General features: G+C 33.7%; 2 protein-coding genes across 3 annotated transcripts; both read left to right on the top strand.

Moving 5' to 3' along the window:
* The first annotated feature begins 1,109 nt into the window (after positions 1-1,109).
* On the top strand, positions 1,110-6,782 carry LOC105799584 (homogentisate solanesyltransferase, chloroplastic). 2 transcript variants are annotated; one of them, XR_001135616.2, is made up of 10 exons: positions 1,110-1,593; positions 2,276-2,397; positions 2,496-2,642; positions 3,349-3,574; positions 3,950-4,023; positions 4,472-4,564; positions 4,836-4,953; positions 5,043-5,182; positions 5,431-5,463; positions 6,533-6,782. XR_001135616.2 is itself a non-coding variant. In XM_012630220.2 (10 exons), the coding sequence occupies exons 1-10, from the start codon at positions 1,369-1,371 to the stop codon at positions 6,605-6,607; spliced, it is 1,176 nt and encodes a 391-aa protein (XP_012485674.1). In that variant the 5' UTR covers positions 1,125-1,368; the 3' UTR covers positions 6,608-6,782. The 2 variants fall into 2 exon arrangements, 1 of the variants encoding a protein (XP_012485674.1); XM_012630220.2 differs by having other exon boundaries at positions 1,125-1,593; positions 5,120-5,182.
* A 3,339-nt stretch (positions 6,783-10,121) lies between these two features.
* On the top strand, positions 10,122-14,334 carry LOC105799579 (eukaryotic translation initiation factor 3 subunit C). Its single transcript, XM_012630214.2, has 4 exons — positions 10,122-10,203; positions 10,440-10,498; positions 10,618-12,408; positions 13,212-14,334. The coding sequence occupies exons 2-4, from the start codon at positions 10,475-10,477 to the stop codon at positions 14,151-14,153; spliced, it is 2,757 nt and encodes a 918-aa protein (XP_012485668.1). The 5' UTR covers positions 10,122-10,203; positions 10,440-10,474; the 3' UTR covers positions 14,154-14,334.
* Positions 14,335-14,619: the final 285 nt, after the last annotated feature.

The raw sequence follows: 14,619 nt of genomic DNA, 5'->3' as shown, positions 1-14,619 counted from the left end.
TAAATATTTAAACTATTTTAAACAAGAGTTGTTACTCTAGAAGAGATACTAAGTGAAATGGCGAAGCTACTTGTTTTGCGCTTTGAAGCATAATTTATTGGAATATAATATTATTTATCTTAAAGAATAAAAAAACGTTAATAGCAAAAAACAAGTATACTTTAAAATCGAATCATGAATTAAGCCAACAAGGTAAGAATACAAATTTTTTTGAAGTAATTTAGTTTTGGGTAAACTATTTGTTTTTGTCACTTAACTAAAAAAAGTTACAATTTGGTTACTAAGCTATTTGAAAGTTTTAATTTAAGTAAATAAATTATTCAAAAGCTTTTATTTAAGCCACCGGGCTGTTAAGTTTTTTTTTTAAACTTTCATTAGCTAGCGCTAAGCAATAATTTGATAATTGGTATAGTGGATCAATACCCATCAATGGGTAAAAGAACATATCCAAGTCGTTTTGACAATCGGTGTCGGAGATCGGGGAAAAAAGCTATTTAAATTTTGGTTTGCAAATTCGTTATGTCCGAAGCTATTTCTTGAAAAAAATGAATTGTATAAGAGAAGGAAAAAAGAACTTTCGATTAATGCAAACAGTCAGTGGGAGCAATATAACATCTATTTTAAGTTTTTAACAATTCGATGACTTAAATAAAAACTTTCGAATAATTCAGTAACCAACTTGTAGCTTTTTTTAATTAAGTAACTAAAACAAAAACTTACCCATAATTTAGTGACTAATGATATAATTTACTTTTTAGTTTTTAATTCATCCCTTCAATCTCTACGAGGACGATGAGCTATCAAAGATAATAAACATTTTAGTTTCCACAAAGCACATTTCATAGTCGGCTTTACTTCTTCGAAAAATACTCGCGATAAACAGAATAATTACTGCTATCTGCAATAGATATTTTGATTTATAAAAAATACATTTCACTTTTTTTTTTCAGAAGATAATATTCATTTCAGTTTAGTGAAGGTCCATCACATCGTTTCATGCCAATGCCCAGAGCACCAATTTATATTGAACTTTCGCATAATATGCCTCAAAATTTGAAAATAATACGGAAAGGAGGTGCAAACCTTCAAGCACTACTAGCTGTAACTTTGCTCCGAAGGAGCAGTTTTTCCTTTTAACTATTTCGAAAGCATATGGTTGCAAAAATTATATAATCTATTGCTGATAAGTGTAAATTACAAAACTTTGATGGTTAGGAAAGAAAATAAGTGGAAAACTAACAAAGGGCACAACTGCAAAATCATGAACCTTTGAAGACCAGAAATTTGATTCTTGGTTGTCCGAACTCCAGACTTTTTTCCCCCCTTTCTTCCCTGTCTCTACAGCTTTCTTTATTTGGGTTCTACTGTATGGAGCTCTCACTCTCCCACTGTTCTTTCCTTGGAATTTCAGCTGTAAATCCTCATTGCAAGGCCTCATCTTGTCACCCCAAGGCAATACCCAGTAAGCTCAATGCCAAGCATTTTGATTTGTCTTTGAAATGCTCCAAATATGGTGTTTCAGTTGGGCTTTACGATTATTCAAGTTGCTCAAAACATGTTCCATCTAGGAAATTCAAGCGTAATTCAATCCGGGTATGTCTTGTTATCTCAAACTCCTAGTTCAACTTCTTTTTGTTTTTTGGGTTTCTGTAGGTTATGCTTGCGAATCTGCAATTGAGAATCCAAAATTTGAATGTTAATATGGATTTAGGTTCTTTTTGAAGACTTGAACTTCTTGGAGTTATCAATTTATCTTGGAGAATAAACTTGCTATAGGTTTTCCAGTTAAATGTGAATCCAAAGCAAACTGATAATTGATTGAAATTGAAATTCAAAAATCTTTATTTTTGAAATAAATGCTTTGTTTGTTTGTTTGTTTGTTTGTTTTTGTTTCAAACACATCTTTTAGTTTTTGCTTTTGTATACAAAAAGCAAGTGGTAAAGCATCATCCATATTATGTCTAATTTCATTCAGACTGAGAATTTTTGTTTCAAGTCCGTTGATGCTGTTAATGGCTTTCTTTTACAAGATTTAGAACCCTTTTTGATTGGCTAGTGATCCAATAGTACAAGTCTTGAGCTTGCAAGCTCAAAACAGCTTGTCAATTTAACAAGGTCTATACAGTTAGGACTGTTTGGCAATTCACCCCTCCCCGTACCATACTTAATGAAACAATTATTTCATATTTATTCATGTTAACTATGACCTGGTGAGAATCAATGAGTCTACATGTGGTATGTGGCATTATTGTGATGTGAATGTGGCTTATACCAGGCTTGCAGTCAAGTTGGTGCTGCTGGGTCTGATCCAATGCTGAACAAGATTTCGTCTTTCAGAGATGCGTGCTGGAGGTTTTTAAGGCCCCATACTATACGTGGAACGGCCCTAGGATCAGCGTAAGAATTTATGGCTGAAACAATGATTTAATATGGTTAGTTAAATAATTGTGTTCAGGTTTACTTTAAGTGAAATTTGTTGTCAATTCTGTTGACAGTGCTTTGGTGGGAAGAGCATTAATTGAGAACTCAAATTTGATCAAGTGGTCCCTGGTGCTGAAGGCATTCTCCGGTCTTATAGCTCTAATATGTGGAAATGGTTATATAGTTGGCATCAATCAGATCTATGATATTGGCATTGACAAGTATGTATCACGTATTGGTAAAAATAATTTAGAGCTCAAGTGGAAGTGTAGGTAGCGACTTATTTAACATCCTTGAAATTTAAATCTGAGGTGCCAAGTAACACAACTACTGTAATGCACATTTATGTGCCGTAATATTCAGCAGAAAGAGAGGCTGTTATCTAGACTGGATCATTACTTAGAAAACACCCAGTTCTTTTTCATCTAACATGGATAGATTTTTATTATTGAACATGTTCTTTTTCTGTTAAGGTCATGGGTTATGGATAAAGTCACTGGACTATTCATGGTAAAGTCTGCTTCATTTGATGAAACCTTCCTCTTATTGTGATTCTACCACAAGAATAACCTATACGAAACTCGTCACTGGGAGCTCCTAACCTTAGAATAAATATTTGTAGTTGGCACATAGATGTTAATATTACTAAAGTAAAGTGATTTATCTTCTTCCCATCTTTGGCGCTTTTGACTTCTTGTCTTGCCCACAAAGGCACCTGTAACAAGTTCTTTTTGAATTTTTGAGAATGCTTTTTTATTGTATAGCTGTGTTATAGTTTCAGTCTTGGTTTGTAGATCATGTAGGTAACTGTACAAGTGCATAGCTTCTTAAAGAAAATTTGAGATTTCAAGATTTTATTATGGGGGATTTACTAGTGACTTAAAGTGCTGAGAATTTAAATAACCTTTTTTTTTCTCCAATTTGCAGGGTAAATAAACCCTACTTACCCATAGCTGCAGGGGATCTCTCAGTTCAATCAGCATGGTTCTTGGTGATATTTTTTGCAGTGACTGGCCTTCTGATTGTTGGATACAACTTTGGCCCATTTATCACATCGCTTTACTCACTTGGTCTTTTCCTGGGCACTATCTATTCAGTTCCTCCATTTAGAATGAAGAGATTTCCTGTTGCAGCATTTCTAATAATTGCCACGGTATTTTTTTATGTTATTTTTGTGAAGCACATATTGTTTATTAACATGAAATATGAAGCTGACAAATAAGGGTTGCCTGAAACTGATCAAATGTTAAGTGTGGACAAAAAATTCTTCTCGGTAGTAGAAAATGAAGCAATTCATTGCAGAAGTCATCAGAGAGAAGCTTATATCATATTTCAATCCTTGTGTCTGGTGCATTGGTTAATTGAATTTTATGCAGCACAAATGTTGATTGATTTGGGTCCAGAATTGGTTGTAAAACAGAAATGAAGTCTGGTCAGTGAGTGGACCAGCATTTACTACAACAAAAACTTGTCATGTTTGTTTCTAAAGGCATTATTGGAAAAAATCTTAAGAAATTGAAATTTGCAGGTGAGGGGTTTCCTTCTCAATTTTGGGGTGTACTATGCTACAAGAGCTGCTCTTGGACTTCCATTTCAGTGGAGGTGGGTAACCTTTCATTACGTTTGACTTCTTAATATTGTTGTATTTTTCAGTGAGGTGGGTAACCATTCATTACACTCAATACATATATCCTTGACCATAAACAAATGAAAAAGTGTTCAATCACTTCTATTACATTCCTAACCTAGTATTGCACCTTTATAAAAGTATGGGCCCTTAGTTCATGAGCTAGACCCTCTATCATCCATGAACTGCCTCTGAGTTCTTTTCCATCATTGAGTGCGGTGGAACCTTTCTTGTACTTTCTTCCATCTAATCAACTCCTAAGATCTGTGCTCTACTTTTTTAAACAGGCATCATTGGTAAAGGTTCTGCTTTGTATTAAAGAATTTCATTTGCCTTGTATATTTTGAAGTTTAGCTTTATGAACACCTGTTTGAAAACAACTGAGAGAGCTAAATATGTCTTTGACCCGTATTCTGTCTGCAGTGCACCCGTGGCATTTATCACTACTTTTGTAACATTGTTTGCACTTGTTATTGCCATAACCAAGGATCTTCCAGATGTAGAAGGAGATCGCAAGTAAGTTATATGATCAATTTAACATATATTGTTTGTTTTTGTTCTTCTCCTGTTGACATTGTTGATATCACGTTTCCCTGTTCCCTGGTTTAGTTTCCTTCATGAGTGGTGAAATATTAATTAATTTTTGAATGTTTATTTCCCTTGAGCCTCAATTTCCGTATTGCTTTGAAAGTTTCTCTTCTCTATTCGATTTCAAGCCTATGTTACTGTCTTGGTTACTAAATTTTTGGACATCAGTGTCTCAGATCTGTTTGTACAATATATACAGATTTCAAATATCAACATTAGCAACAAAGCTTGGAGTTAGAAATATTGCATTTCTTGGTTCCGGACTTCTACTGGTGAATTATGTTGCTGCTGTGTTGGCTGCAATATACATGCCTCAGGTGAACGAGTAGCACTCGAAGCCCGTCTTATAATTCGCTACTATTTGTGCCTGAATTCAGTGCTTAATTTGTGTAGCTTATGGATGCAGATTGTTTTGATTTCTTTACATCTATCTTCAAGGGAGATTATCGAAAATAGTAAATTCTTCAATTGCATATGTTACAGGCTTTCAGGCGTAGTTTAATGATACCTGCTCATATCTTTTTGGCGGTCTGCTTGATTTTTCAGGTGCGTTTCCTGGATTTAAGACTTCTCCTAATACAATATTGACCAGGAATCATATGATTCGTTTTTTACTCTTTGTTTCCAGAAATGGCCATTCTTGAATGAATCTGTGTTTCAATAACAATTGCTTGTTCATAAGAAAACCTAATCGTTGGAGTATTATTTAACTTTATAATGTCAGTACACTCTGTGACTGATTGTTCTTTCATAGTTATGGTCTCTGATGCAAATTTTTATTTTAATTGGTTCAGGCATGGGTGTTGGAACAAGCAAATTACAAAAAGGTAATGCCTACCTTCTTGTAGATCATATCACATTAGCAGATTTGACCTTTTATATAATAATTTAGTTGAATGAATTCTTTCAGTTTCGGTGATTATGGATGACCACATAGCAAATGGTTATCTTGACTCACAGTCCTTCTGGAGTCATGGTGTTCATAAACTAGGGCTGCCTTTGGCTGTTTAGTTTGTATAAATGACAAACCTATGGTGCTCCAACTTTTTATTTTTCTTAAAGTATCTGTGTCCGACACATTTGGACATAGTTACGGGGGTGGGACTCTCCAAAGACTTTCCTAACACATGGAAAAACTTATTAAACAAAATTGAACATACACATGTCAAACACTATCAACATCTGACACTCACACCTAAGTCCAAGTAACATCGGTATAGACTGACGTTTTAGAAATTGAAATTTGGCATACTCTTCAACATATGAAGTTAATGGATTTTGAAGCATATAAAATGATCTCTTTGTATCAAATTATGGATTTAATAAATATGATAATATTTAGTTTCAACTATATGTTGGAAACACTACTACTTGTATGGATATTTCTTGGTTACTGTCATATTCTCTAACCACAGTCTAGTGACTACATCTTTGCCTGTTACTACTTGAGGATGATCTTCCACTGGCTAATGTCTTAGCAAGACAGTAATATGTTTGCCTAAGTGAACCGGATGCACTTCAGTCACAATTTTTTCTGATAAGTGTCTAGGTAGGGGTTGCCCAGGGATTGAGTCTGGGATTATTGCATGCGCAATGACTAGTTTAGCTGCACTTACCACTGCAGGAACTTATTTTTATAACCATCAGAAATAAATGATTATACCTGCATTACAGCGAACACAGTCTACTGATTTATTTCAGCTAGTCAGTTCTCATATTTTCATTGTCAAGTGACTAATGCTTGTAAGATTCATGTGTGAGGGTTCTTTTCTTATTAACTTAATTAGAACTTCAAACTGCAAAGAATCCTTCATATGTGAGGGTTTTTCCTGCTACAAACAGGGAGCAAGAGATTTTGGTCAACACCTGATTTTATATTTGATTGAAATTTTGCAGGAAGCAATCTCGGGGTTCTATCGTTTCATATGGAATCTCTTCTATGCAGAGTATACGATTTTCCCCTTCGTGTAGAATCCTAATCTCCACCCTCCATACTTTTTGTTTTGCAAATTTTTATTTTCACAGAGGGAGAGTAGTTACGTGAGTATCTATATGAATTCCCATCTAATATTCATTGCATCTTTTAATAACGCTACCTTGAATTAGTTCTTATGCAAATAAATAAATAAATTCAATAGAAAACAAAGATGGTCTGATCCCTGCCTTGAGTGTACTACATGCTGCTTGCATGCTCATGAGATTAGGACATCTGTTAAGCACCAAAACTGGTGTGGATATGATGGTTAAAACGGTAAGAATCATACGGCAGAGCATTGCTCCCCGACGATGGTTGGACCGCTCTCCTCTTTGGGGAAGGCATGTTGGTAACTAGAACCCACAAATGTCAAGCAAACAATAAAACACAAATGATGCAAGGGCACAATAATCACCACAAAATAAGAACTACAAGAGTAGAAAAGAGAATAGAAAGATATCACCTTGCTTGTGACAATAAATGAGAAGGAAATCCTGAAGAATCTTGCAAACCTCACCCCCCTCCCCAGTTGTTGAAGCCTTGGAAAAATGAAAGACCAGACGAGAGTAATAACTAAAAGAACAAAGAACGTGAAGAGCAAACAAGGAATAAAATGACTTCAATGAAATAAGAGAGGAAAAGGAACGGTTGGGAGAAATCTCATTGGCACAAGTCGAGAGTGTTCGTGTTTTTATTTATTTATTTATTTTAAATGGGGAGTCATGGAAAATGATAAATGAAGTCTCAACATTTTAAACCCATGTTGCGACATTCTCTCCTATGAAGTTGCGATGTGATCATTTGGTTGGATCACCTTTGTCTTTGCATATATGCACATTGCAACACAAGTTGTGACGTGACCATTTATTTGTTAAATTTGAACCTTTGACTTTGCATATATGTACACGGCACAAGATGTAGTTTGTTCATTTTTTTTTTCTGAAACGGGAAGTTGCGACGTAGATGACAATTGAAGTCTCAACATTCTAAACCCATGTCGCGACATTCTCTCTTATGAAGTTGCGATGTGATCATCTAGTTGGAACACCTTTGGCTTTGCATATATGCACATTGCAACGCAGAGATAAGGTAAGTTGTGATATGACTGTTTATTTGTCAATTTTGAACTTTTGGCTTTACATATATGCACATTGTAACGCAAAGATAAGGTAAGTTGTGACGTGATCGTCTATTTGTCAAATTTAAACTTTTTTTTAGTTTTAAATATTTCACTTTATTCTAAACAAAAACTAAAATTTTATAATTTTTATAGGATAATGTAATATTAAAATTGAATTAAATGAAAATATTTTCCATTGAGTGATAACTAGTTGTTATTTTCCTACATTTTCTACTTTTTTTTGTTGAAAATTCCTATTAAATTTTTTTTCTTTTGAATTATCAAACATGTATAAAAGAAATAAATTATTGAAAATATTAATCTTCATCTGATTTAATTTTTTAATCATTTCTCAAACTAGGCTTAAAATACATCTAAACCAAAATGTCTTTAAAAAAAAAACAAAAACGCTTTGGTATTTCTAAAAAATAACTATTTAAGGTATGTTTGATAAACTGTTAAATTAAATACTAAAAGAAAATTATTGAAAAGTAAGTATTAAAACACAACTGTAATGAAAAAAAATTGACATTGTAAGTTGAAATGAATGTTTTGAAAAAATCCACATCAGCTGTCAAATTATAATAACAGCAGGAGTAAATTAGACCAAACAAAAATATACAAATTAAATCATAAATTTAAGCATAAAAGAGTGCTCAATACCATAATATGACTTAAAACCAACCTATACCTAACACAATCATTCTTATATATATAATGTATAATATAAATACTCATTTAATGTAAAATAGAAATTTAAATATTCAAAATTATTTATTTATTTATTTATTACAGATTTATATATATTATATTTAAATATTAGATTTATTGTTGGGTATTAATTCATGATGCATAGAAATATGAGGTAAATAATATTTATTACTTAAATTCACTCTATTTTTAATATAATTATTTTGGATATTTGATTTTATTATTAAATTTTGAGTTACTCATAAGAATAAAGATTTTGAACAGTTAAACCGAATATTTAATATTTAATATTTAAAATATAGTTAATATATTTACTTTTTATTGTAAATATATAAATAAAAATCTATTCTTTCAAATACTTTTATACTTATTTTTCTTTATTTTGTATTTTATTTTCTGAACAAACTATAATGATAGAAGTAATCGGTGAATCTTCATTCTCAGAATTTAATGATGAAAAATTTGAACTAAAATGTAATTTTATGAATTTGTAGTTTAATTTAATAAAAGTCAATTTTTTCCTAAAAAATCAATTAACCTTTTGAATTTTTTTCTAGTCTTTCCTTTCTCCTATAAAATTAAACAGTTTAACATTAAGCAATATATGAACTTTGAACGTTCCTTTATTGACACGTGGACACTCATGTTCTCTTTCTCTCTCCATTTTAGAAAAATAGTTAAATTTTAGTTTTGGTTCATATATTTTTATAATGTTATTAATTAGTTCTAATAATTAATATTGTCGATTTTTGACTAAAAATTACGTGGTTATAAATAATATGAATGTTCTAAGAGTCGATGAATACATGACTTTACATTTATTTTAAGTTTTAGATTTTGTTTACAATATAAGAAAATGGTTAAATTTTAGGTTTGACTCTTAAACTATCTTGAAACTTAAAATTTAATTTATATACTTTAAATTTTAGTATAATTTGATCTGTTTATTTTTATAATGTTATCGGTTAAACTAAATAATTAATATTGTTAATTTTTAATCAAAATATTAACATCGGTTTTTTCAAGAACACTATTCCAACAAAAAAATTAATTTGTTATAATAAGCTCGAATGAATATTTTTAAGAAAAAATTTAATTAATATTTTTGTGTCATTTTTATTGTTGTTTGACAACTAAGTATATATTTCAAATTTCAAAATGTTACTGGAGAGATTAATAGAAGAAATTTAATGGTGGGTAACAATTATACTTGAATTTTAGATCTGAAAATAAATGGACTAAAATCTTAAAAATAAAAATAATAAATTAAATTTTAAATCTAAGAAATAAATAAGGATTTAAAACATATATTAATATTTAAAATTTTACTTTGTAAGAATCATATTAATATTAATTAATAATAAATAATATGTAAATTTAAAATTATTCATATTTTTAAATATTAATTTAATAATATTTTTAACTATTTAATTAATATGTGAGTATTGATATACTAATGATATATTTTTATTTCACAAATAAATTTAAAAATTGACTTGTGATTTATTTTGAATATCTATTTTAAATGTTTTATTATATCTAATTTTATAAAATATTTGTGGAATTTAAAAATTCGAGTTGTATCAAATACTTTATCTTAATTAATTTAATAACACACAGGATAAGTTTGTATGGGTTACGAAAAAATTTAAAAAAATCAGAATCCCTAAAGTACCCTTAGCTGAAATTATATATACATACAATATTGATGTACTGCTACCCTAAAAACCCTGTTGAGAACTCGCTGCCGCCTCAGATCAGGTAAGCTTTTTTCTAGATCGTAATTCTTCTTTTCTTGATAATTTAAAGAGAAAAAAAGATCTCGTCTCTGTTGTGATTATTTTAAAAAAAGTTTGAATACTTTCTTGAATCGCAGTACGGAATAATAGATTCGAAATTTGATTGTTGCTAATTTTAAGTTCATATTTTGTTCATCCAGCTTTTCGTACAATTTTATTTATTTGAAATGCATGATTCTTATTATTTTCTTTTTGCAGCTTTGAAGTAATTGAAATCAAGGAAGTGAACGCCAATGGCATCTAAATTCTGGACTCAGGTTTGTTTGTTTGTTTTTTAATTTATCTTTCTGACGTATGGATTTTAAATATATAGCCTTTACCTAATATTTTATTGAGGAGGTTAGACATGCGTTTTTTTTTTTTGAATTTACGATAGGGTGGCAGTGACACTGAAGAAGAGGAGACCGATATTGAAGATGAAATTGAGAATGGGGGAGCTGGAGAAACCACAGCCGCCGCTGCCGGAAGCAGATATCTACAAACAAATGCTAGTGATAGTGATGATTCCGATGGGCAAAAGAGGGTGGTTAGATCCGCCAAAGATAAGAGGTTTGAGGAGATGGCAAGTACGGTTGATCAGATGAAGAATGCAATGAAAATCAATGACTGGGTTAGCTTGCAAGAGAGTTTTGATAAGATTAATAAACAGTTGGAGAAGGTTATGCGTGTTACCGAGTCCGACAGAGTTCCAAATCTTTATATTAAGTGTCTTGTTATGTTGGAAGATTTCTTAGCTGAAGCTTTGGCTAATAAGGAAGCCAAAAAGAAAATGAGTAGCAGTAATCACAAGGCTTTGAACGCAATGAAACAGAAGCTCAAGAAGAATAATAAGCAGTATGAGGAATTGATTAACAAGTATAGGGAGAATCCTGAGAGTGAAGAGGAGAAGTTTGAAGATGAGGACGAAGATGAGGATGAAGATGAATCTGGCTCTGAGTTGGAGGACCCCTCACAAATTGCTGCTGAGTCTAGTGATGAGGATGATGAGGGGGAAGATGTGGATGATGATGATGCTAATGGGGCCTGGGAGAAGAAACTAAGCAAGAAAGAGAAACTGATGGATCGGGAGTTTAAGAAAGATCCTAGTGAGATCACCTGGGATACTGTTAACAAGAAGTTTAAAGAGGTTGTGGCTGCTAGGGGAAGGAAGGGAACTGGAAAATTTGAACAGGTCGAGCAGCTTACCTTCTTGACAAAGGTTGCCAAGACTCCTGCTCAGAAGCTTGAGATCTTTTTCAGTGTTATCTCTGCACAGTTTGATGTTAATCCAGGTCTTAGTGGACACATGCCTATAAATGTGTGGAAGAAATGTGTACAGAATATGCTTGTCATATTGGACATTCTTGTTCAGTACCCGAACATTGTGGTCGATGATATGGTTGAGCCTGATGAGAATGAAACCCAAAAGGGAGCAGACTATGATGGAACTATCCGTGTTTGGGGAAATTTGGTGGCCTTCCTTGAGAGAATAGATAATGAGTTCTTTAAGAGCTTGCAGTGCATTGATCCACACACTCGTGAGTATGTTGAGAGACTGAGAGATGAACCTTTGTTTTTGGTCCTTGCTCAAAATGTCCAGGAGTATTTAGAGCGTATTGGTGATTTGAAGTCTGCTGCTAAGGTTGCTCTAAGGCGGGTTGAACTTGTCTATTACAAGCCTCAAGAGGTTTATGATGCTATGAGGCAACTGGCTGTGCTATCAGAAGATGGAGAAAAAGATGGCGATGAGACTAAAGTGGAGGAAACACGGGGTACATCTGCGTTTGTTGTTACTCCTGAGCTTGTGTCCCGGAAGCTCACATTCCCCGAGAATAGTAGAGCATTGATGGATATCCTAGTGACCCTCATATACAAAAGTGGAGATGAGAGGACCAAAGCTCGTGCAATGCTTTGTGATATTTACCATCATGCCCTTTTTGATGAGTTTTCAATTGCTCGTGATTTGCTACTGATGAGTCATTTACAGGATACTATTCAGCATATGGATGTTTCAACACAGATACTTTTTAACCGGGCAATGGCTCAGGTTGGCCTCTGTGCCTTCCGTGTTGGACTAATTGCTGAAGGACATGGCTGCCTTTCTGAACTGTATTCTGGTGGGAGGGTGAAGGAATTGCTTGCACAAGGTGTTTCACAAAGCCGATATCATGAGAAAACCCCAGAACAGGTACCGATCATAATATATTTCCTGGACAGATTATAATTAGCAATAGCTTTAACTGATAATCCTCGAGTCTGTACAGTTTTGTTGTCTTTTACTGTTTGCATTTGATGGTTTTTGCATGCTAATTTTATTTGTTTGGCTTTACACTTTAGTAAATAGTTTTTGATTGGTTGGTTAGATGGTATTATTTCTGTTGGGATTGGAAGGATATTTCTTTTGACGCAATGTTTCTTTTAGGCATTCGGATATTTTAAGTTGTTGATACAAATGCAGTAGCATAAACAACAGTTACAAGACAACGAATTCATTTGGAAATTTAGTTATTGAAGTATGTTTGCCACTGATTACTTCTTTATACTTTAGAAATAATTACTATATATCTAACTATTGGCATAATTGTAACGAATAATTGTGGGATTTTCATGTTGATCTATGAGCCCTTATTGTGTGAAATTCTGACTTAAATGTGTGCAAGTCGTACCCTTCATTTGCAAACAACTAAACATCGTGATAACATGCACACTTACATGCTACTATATAATTTTTTGAGGTGAAAGTACCATACCTTCCGAGTCCCTTTTTTATAGGTATTGGATCAAATTAGATCTTTTACTATTAAATGGATAGATTTACTCATTATGCTATTAAGAAGAATCGAATAAGGCCAAATTAACGTTTACTATTTAAATTGATCTATTTAACAGTGAAGGGACTAATTTGATCTATTCCTTATAATAGAGGGACTGGCTATGTACATTCATCAATTTTTTGAGGACTTATACTCTTTTAAACTTTGGATATATCAGGAAAGGTTGGAAAGGAGGCGTCAGATGCCCTACCATATGCACATAAATCTTGAGCTTCTGGAGGCTGTGCATTTGATATGTGCTATGCTTCTTGAGGTTCCTAACATGGCAGCCAACTCCCTTGATGCCAAACGCAAGGTGATAAGTAAGACATTCAGGCGGTTGCTTGAGGTGAGTGAGAGGCAGCCATTTACAGGTCCCCCAGAAAATGTGCGAGACCATGTAATGGCTGCAACCCGGGCCCTCTGCAAGGGAGATTTCCAGAAGGCCTTTGACGTCATTAATTCTCTTGATGTTTGGAAGCTCCTTAGGAATAGAGAGAGCGTGCTTGAAATGCTGAAAGCTAAGATCAAGGAAGAGGCTCTGAGGACTTACCTTTTTACCTACTGTTCTTCCTATGATACACTAGGCCTGGACCAGCTCACCAAAATGTTTGACCTCTCAGATGCCCAGATTCATAGCATTGTTAGCAAGATGTTGGTAAATGAAGAACTCCATGCAAGCTGGGACCAGCCAACTCGATGCATCATCTTCCATGATGTTGAGTACTCAAGGTTGCAGGCCTTGGCATTCCAGTTGACAGAAAAGCTTTCAATACTTGCTGAGAGTAATGAGAGGGCAGTCGAGGCTAGATTTGGTGGTGGTGGATTGGATCTGCCACTAAGGCGGCGAGATAACCAGGAATATGCTGCTGGGACAGCTGGCGGCGGCGGCGGTAGGTGGCCAGACTTGTCCTACAATCAGGGTAGGCAAGGTAGTTCTGGACGTGCCGCGTATACTGGTGGTGGCAGACCATTGGCATTAGGGCAGGCTTCAAGGGATCGGTCAAGTCAATCACGAGGAACAGGCGGATACTCTGGGAGAGCCGGTTCAGGAATGAGAGGTTACCAGATGGATGCTTCAGCTCGCATGGTTAGTCTCAATCGGGGTGTTCGCGGTTAGTTGTATTTCTTAGCAGTAATCTTAACCTAATTTTGTCAAAGTTATTTACTTGGGGTTGAACTTGATTATTGGATTTTGTGTTTTGCCATTTATGCAATAGCTGTTGGACTCATTATGGCGTTTTCATGTTTTATGCTGAATCATGTTCCTTATATTAAACAGAATTCCTGATTTTTATCAAGTGCTTGCTTGACACATCGAACCTTGGGATTGTACACTTTACTTCTTTTGCATCAAAGTTGATGTACTCACATCAACCCACTGGTTTTAGTTGTAAAATTTTCAACCGATAATGATGTTCTATGCTACAATCGCAAGTGCCATTTCTTTTCTGATTCTGAGAAAGTCAAAATGATTTGTAGATTACGAACCACGATAGTAGGTAACTTGAACAACTTTCTATTTGTTGATAGAAATGTTGGCCAATTTTTTTCACACACGAGACATTACATCGATCTTTATCAAA

This window comes from Gossypium raimondii, chromosome 9 (genome assembly GCF_025698545.1).
Source record: "Gossypium raimondii isolate GPD5lz chromosome 9, ASM2569854v1, whole genome shotgun sequence".
NCBI lineage: Eukaryota > Viridiplantae > Streptophyta > Magnoliopsida > Malvales > Malvaceae > Gossypium > Gossypium raimondii.
This window is presented reverse-complemented; position numbering and strand designations above follow the sequence as displayed.

Excerpts from the sequence above, each read along its gene's own strand:
- LOC105799584 (XM_012630220.2), top strand. The coding sequence starts at position 1,369 with ATGGAGCTCTCACTCTCCCACTGTTCTTTCCTTGGAATTTCAGCTGTA. Across the intron at positions 4,954-5,119 it reads CTGCAATATACATGCCTCAG|GCTTTCAGGCGTAGTTTAAT; the intron begins GTGAACGAGTAG and ends CATATGTTACAG. Across the intron at positions 5,464-6,532 it reads AACAAGCAAATTACAAAAAG|GAAGCAATCTCGGGGTTCTA; the intron begins GTAATGCCTACC and ends GAAATTTTGCAG.
- LOC105799579 (XM_012630214.2), top strand. The coding sequence starts at position 10,475 with ATGGCATCTAAATTCTGGACTCAG. Across the intron at positions 10,499-10,617 it reads CATCTAAATTCTGGACTCAG|GGTGGCAGTGACACTGAAGA; the intron begins GTTTGTTTGTTT and ends AATTTACGATAG. Across the intron at positions 12,409-13,211 it reads ATGAGAAAACCCCAGAACAG|GAAAGGTTGGAAAGGAGGCG; the intron begins GTACCGATCATA and ends TGGATATATCAG.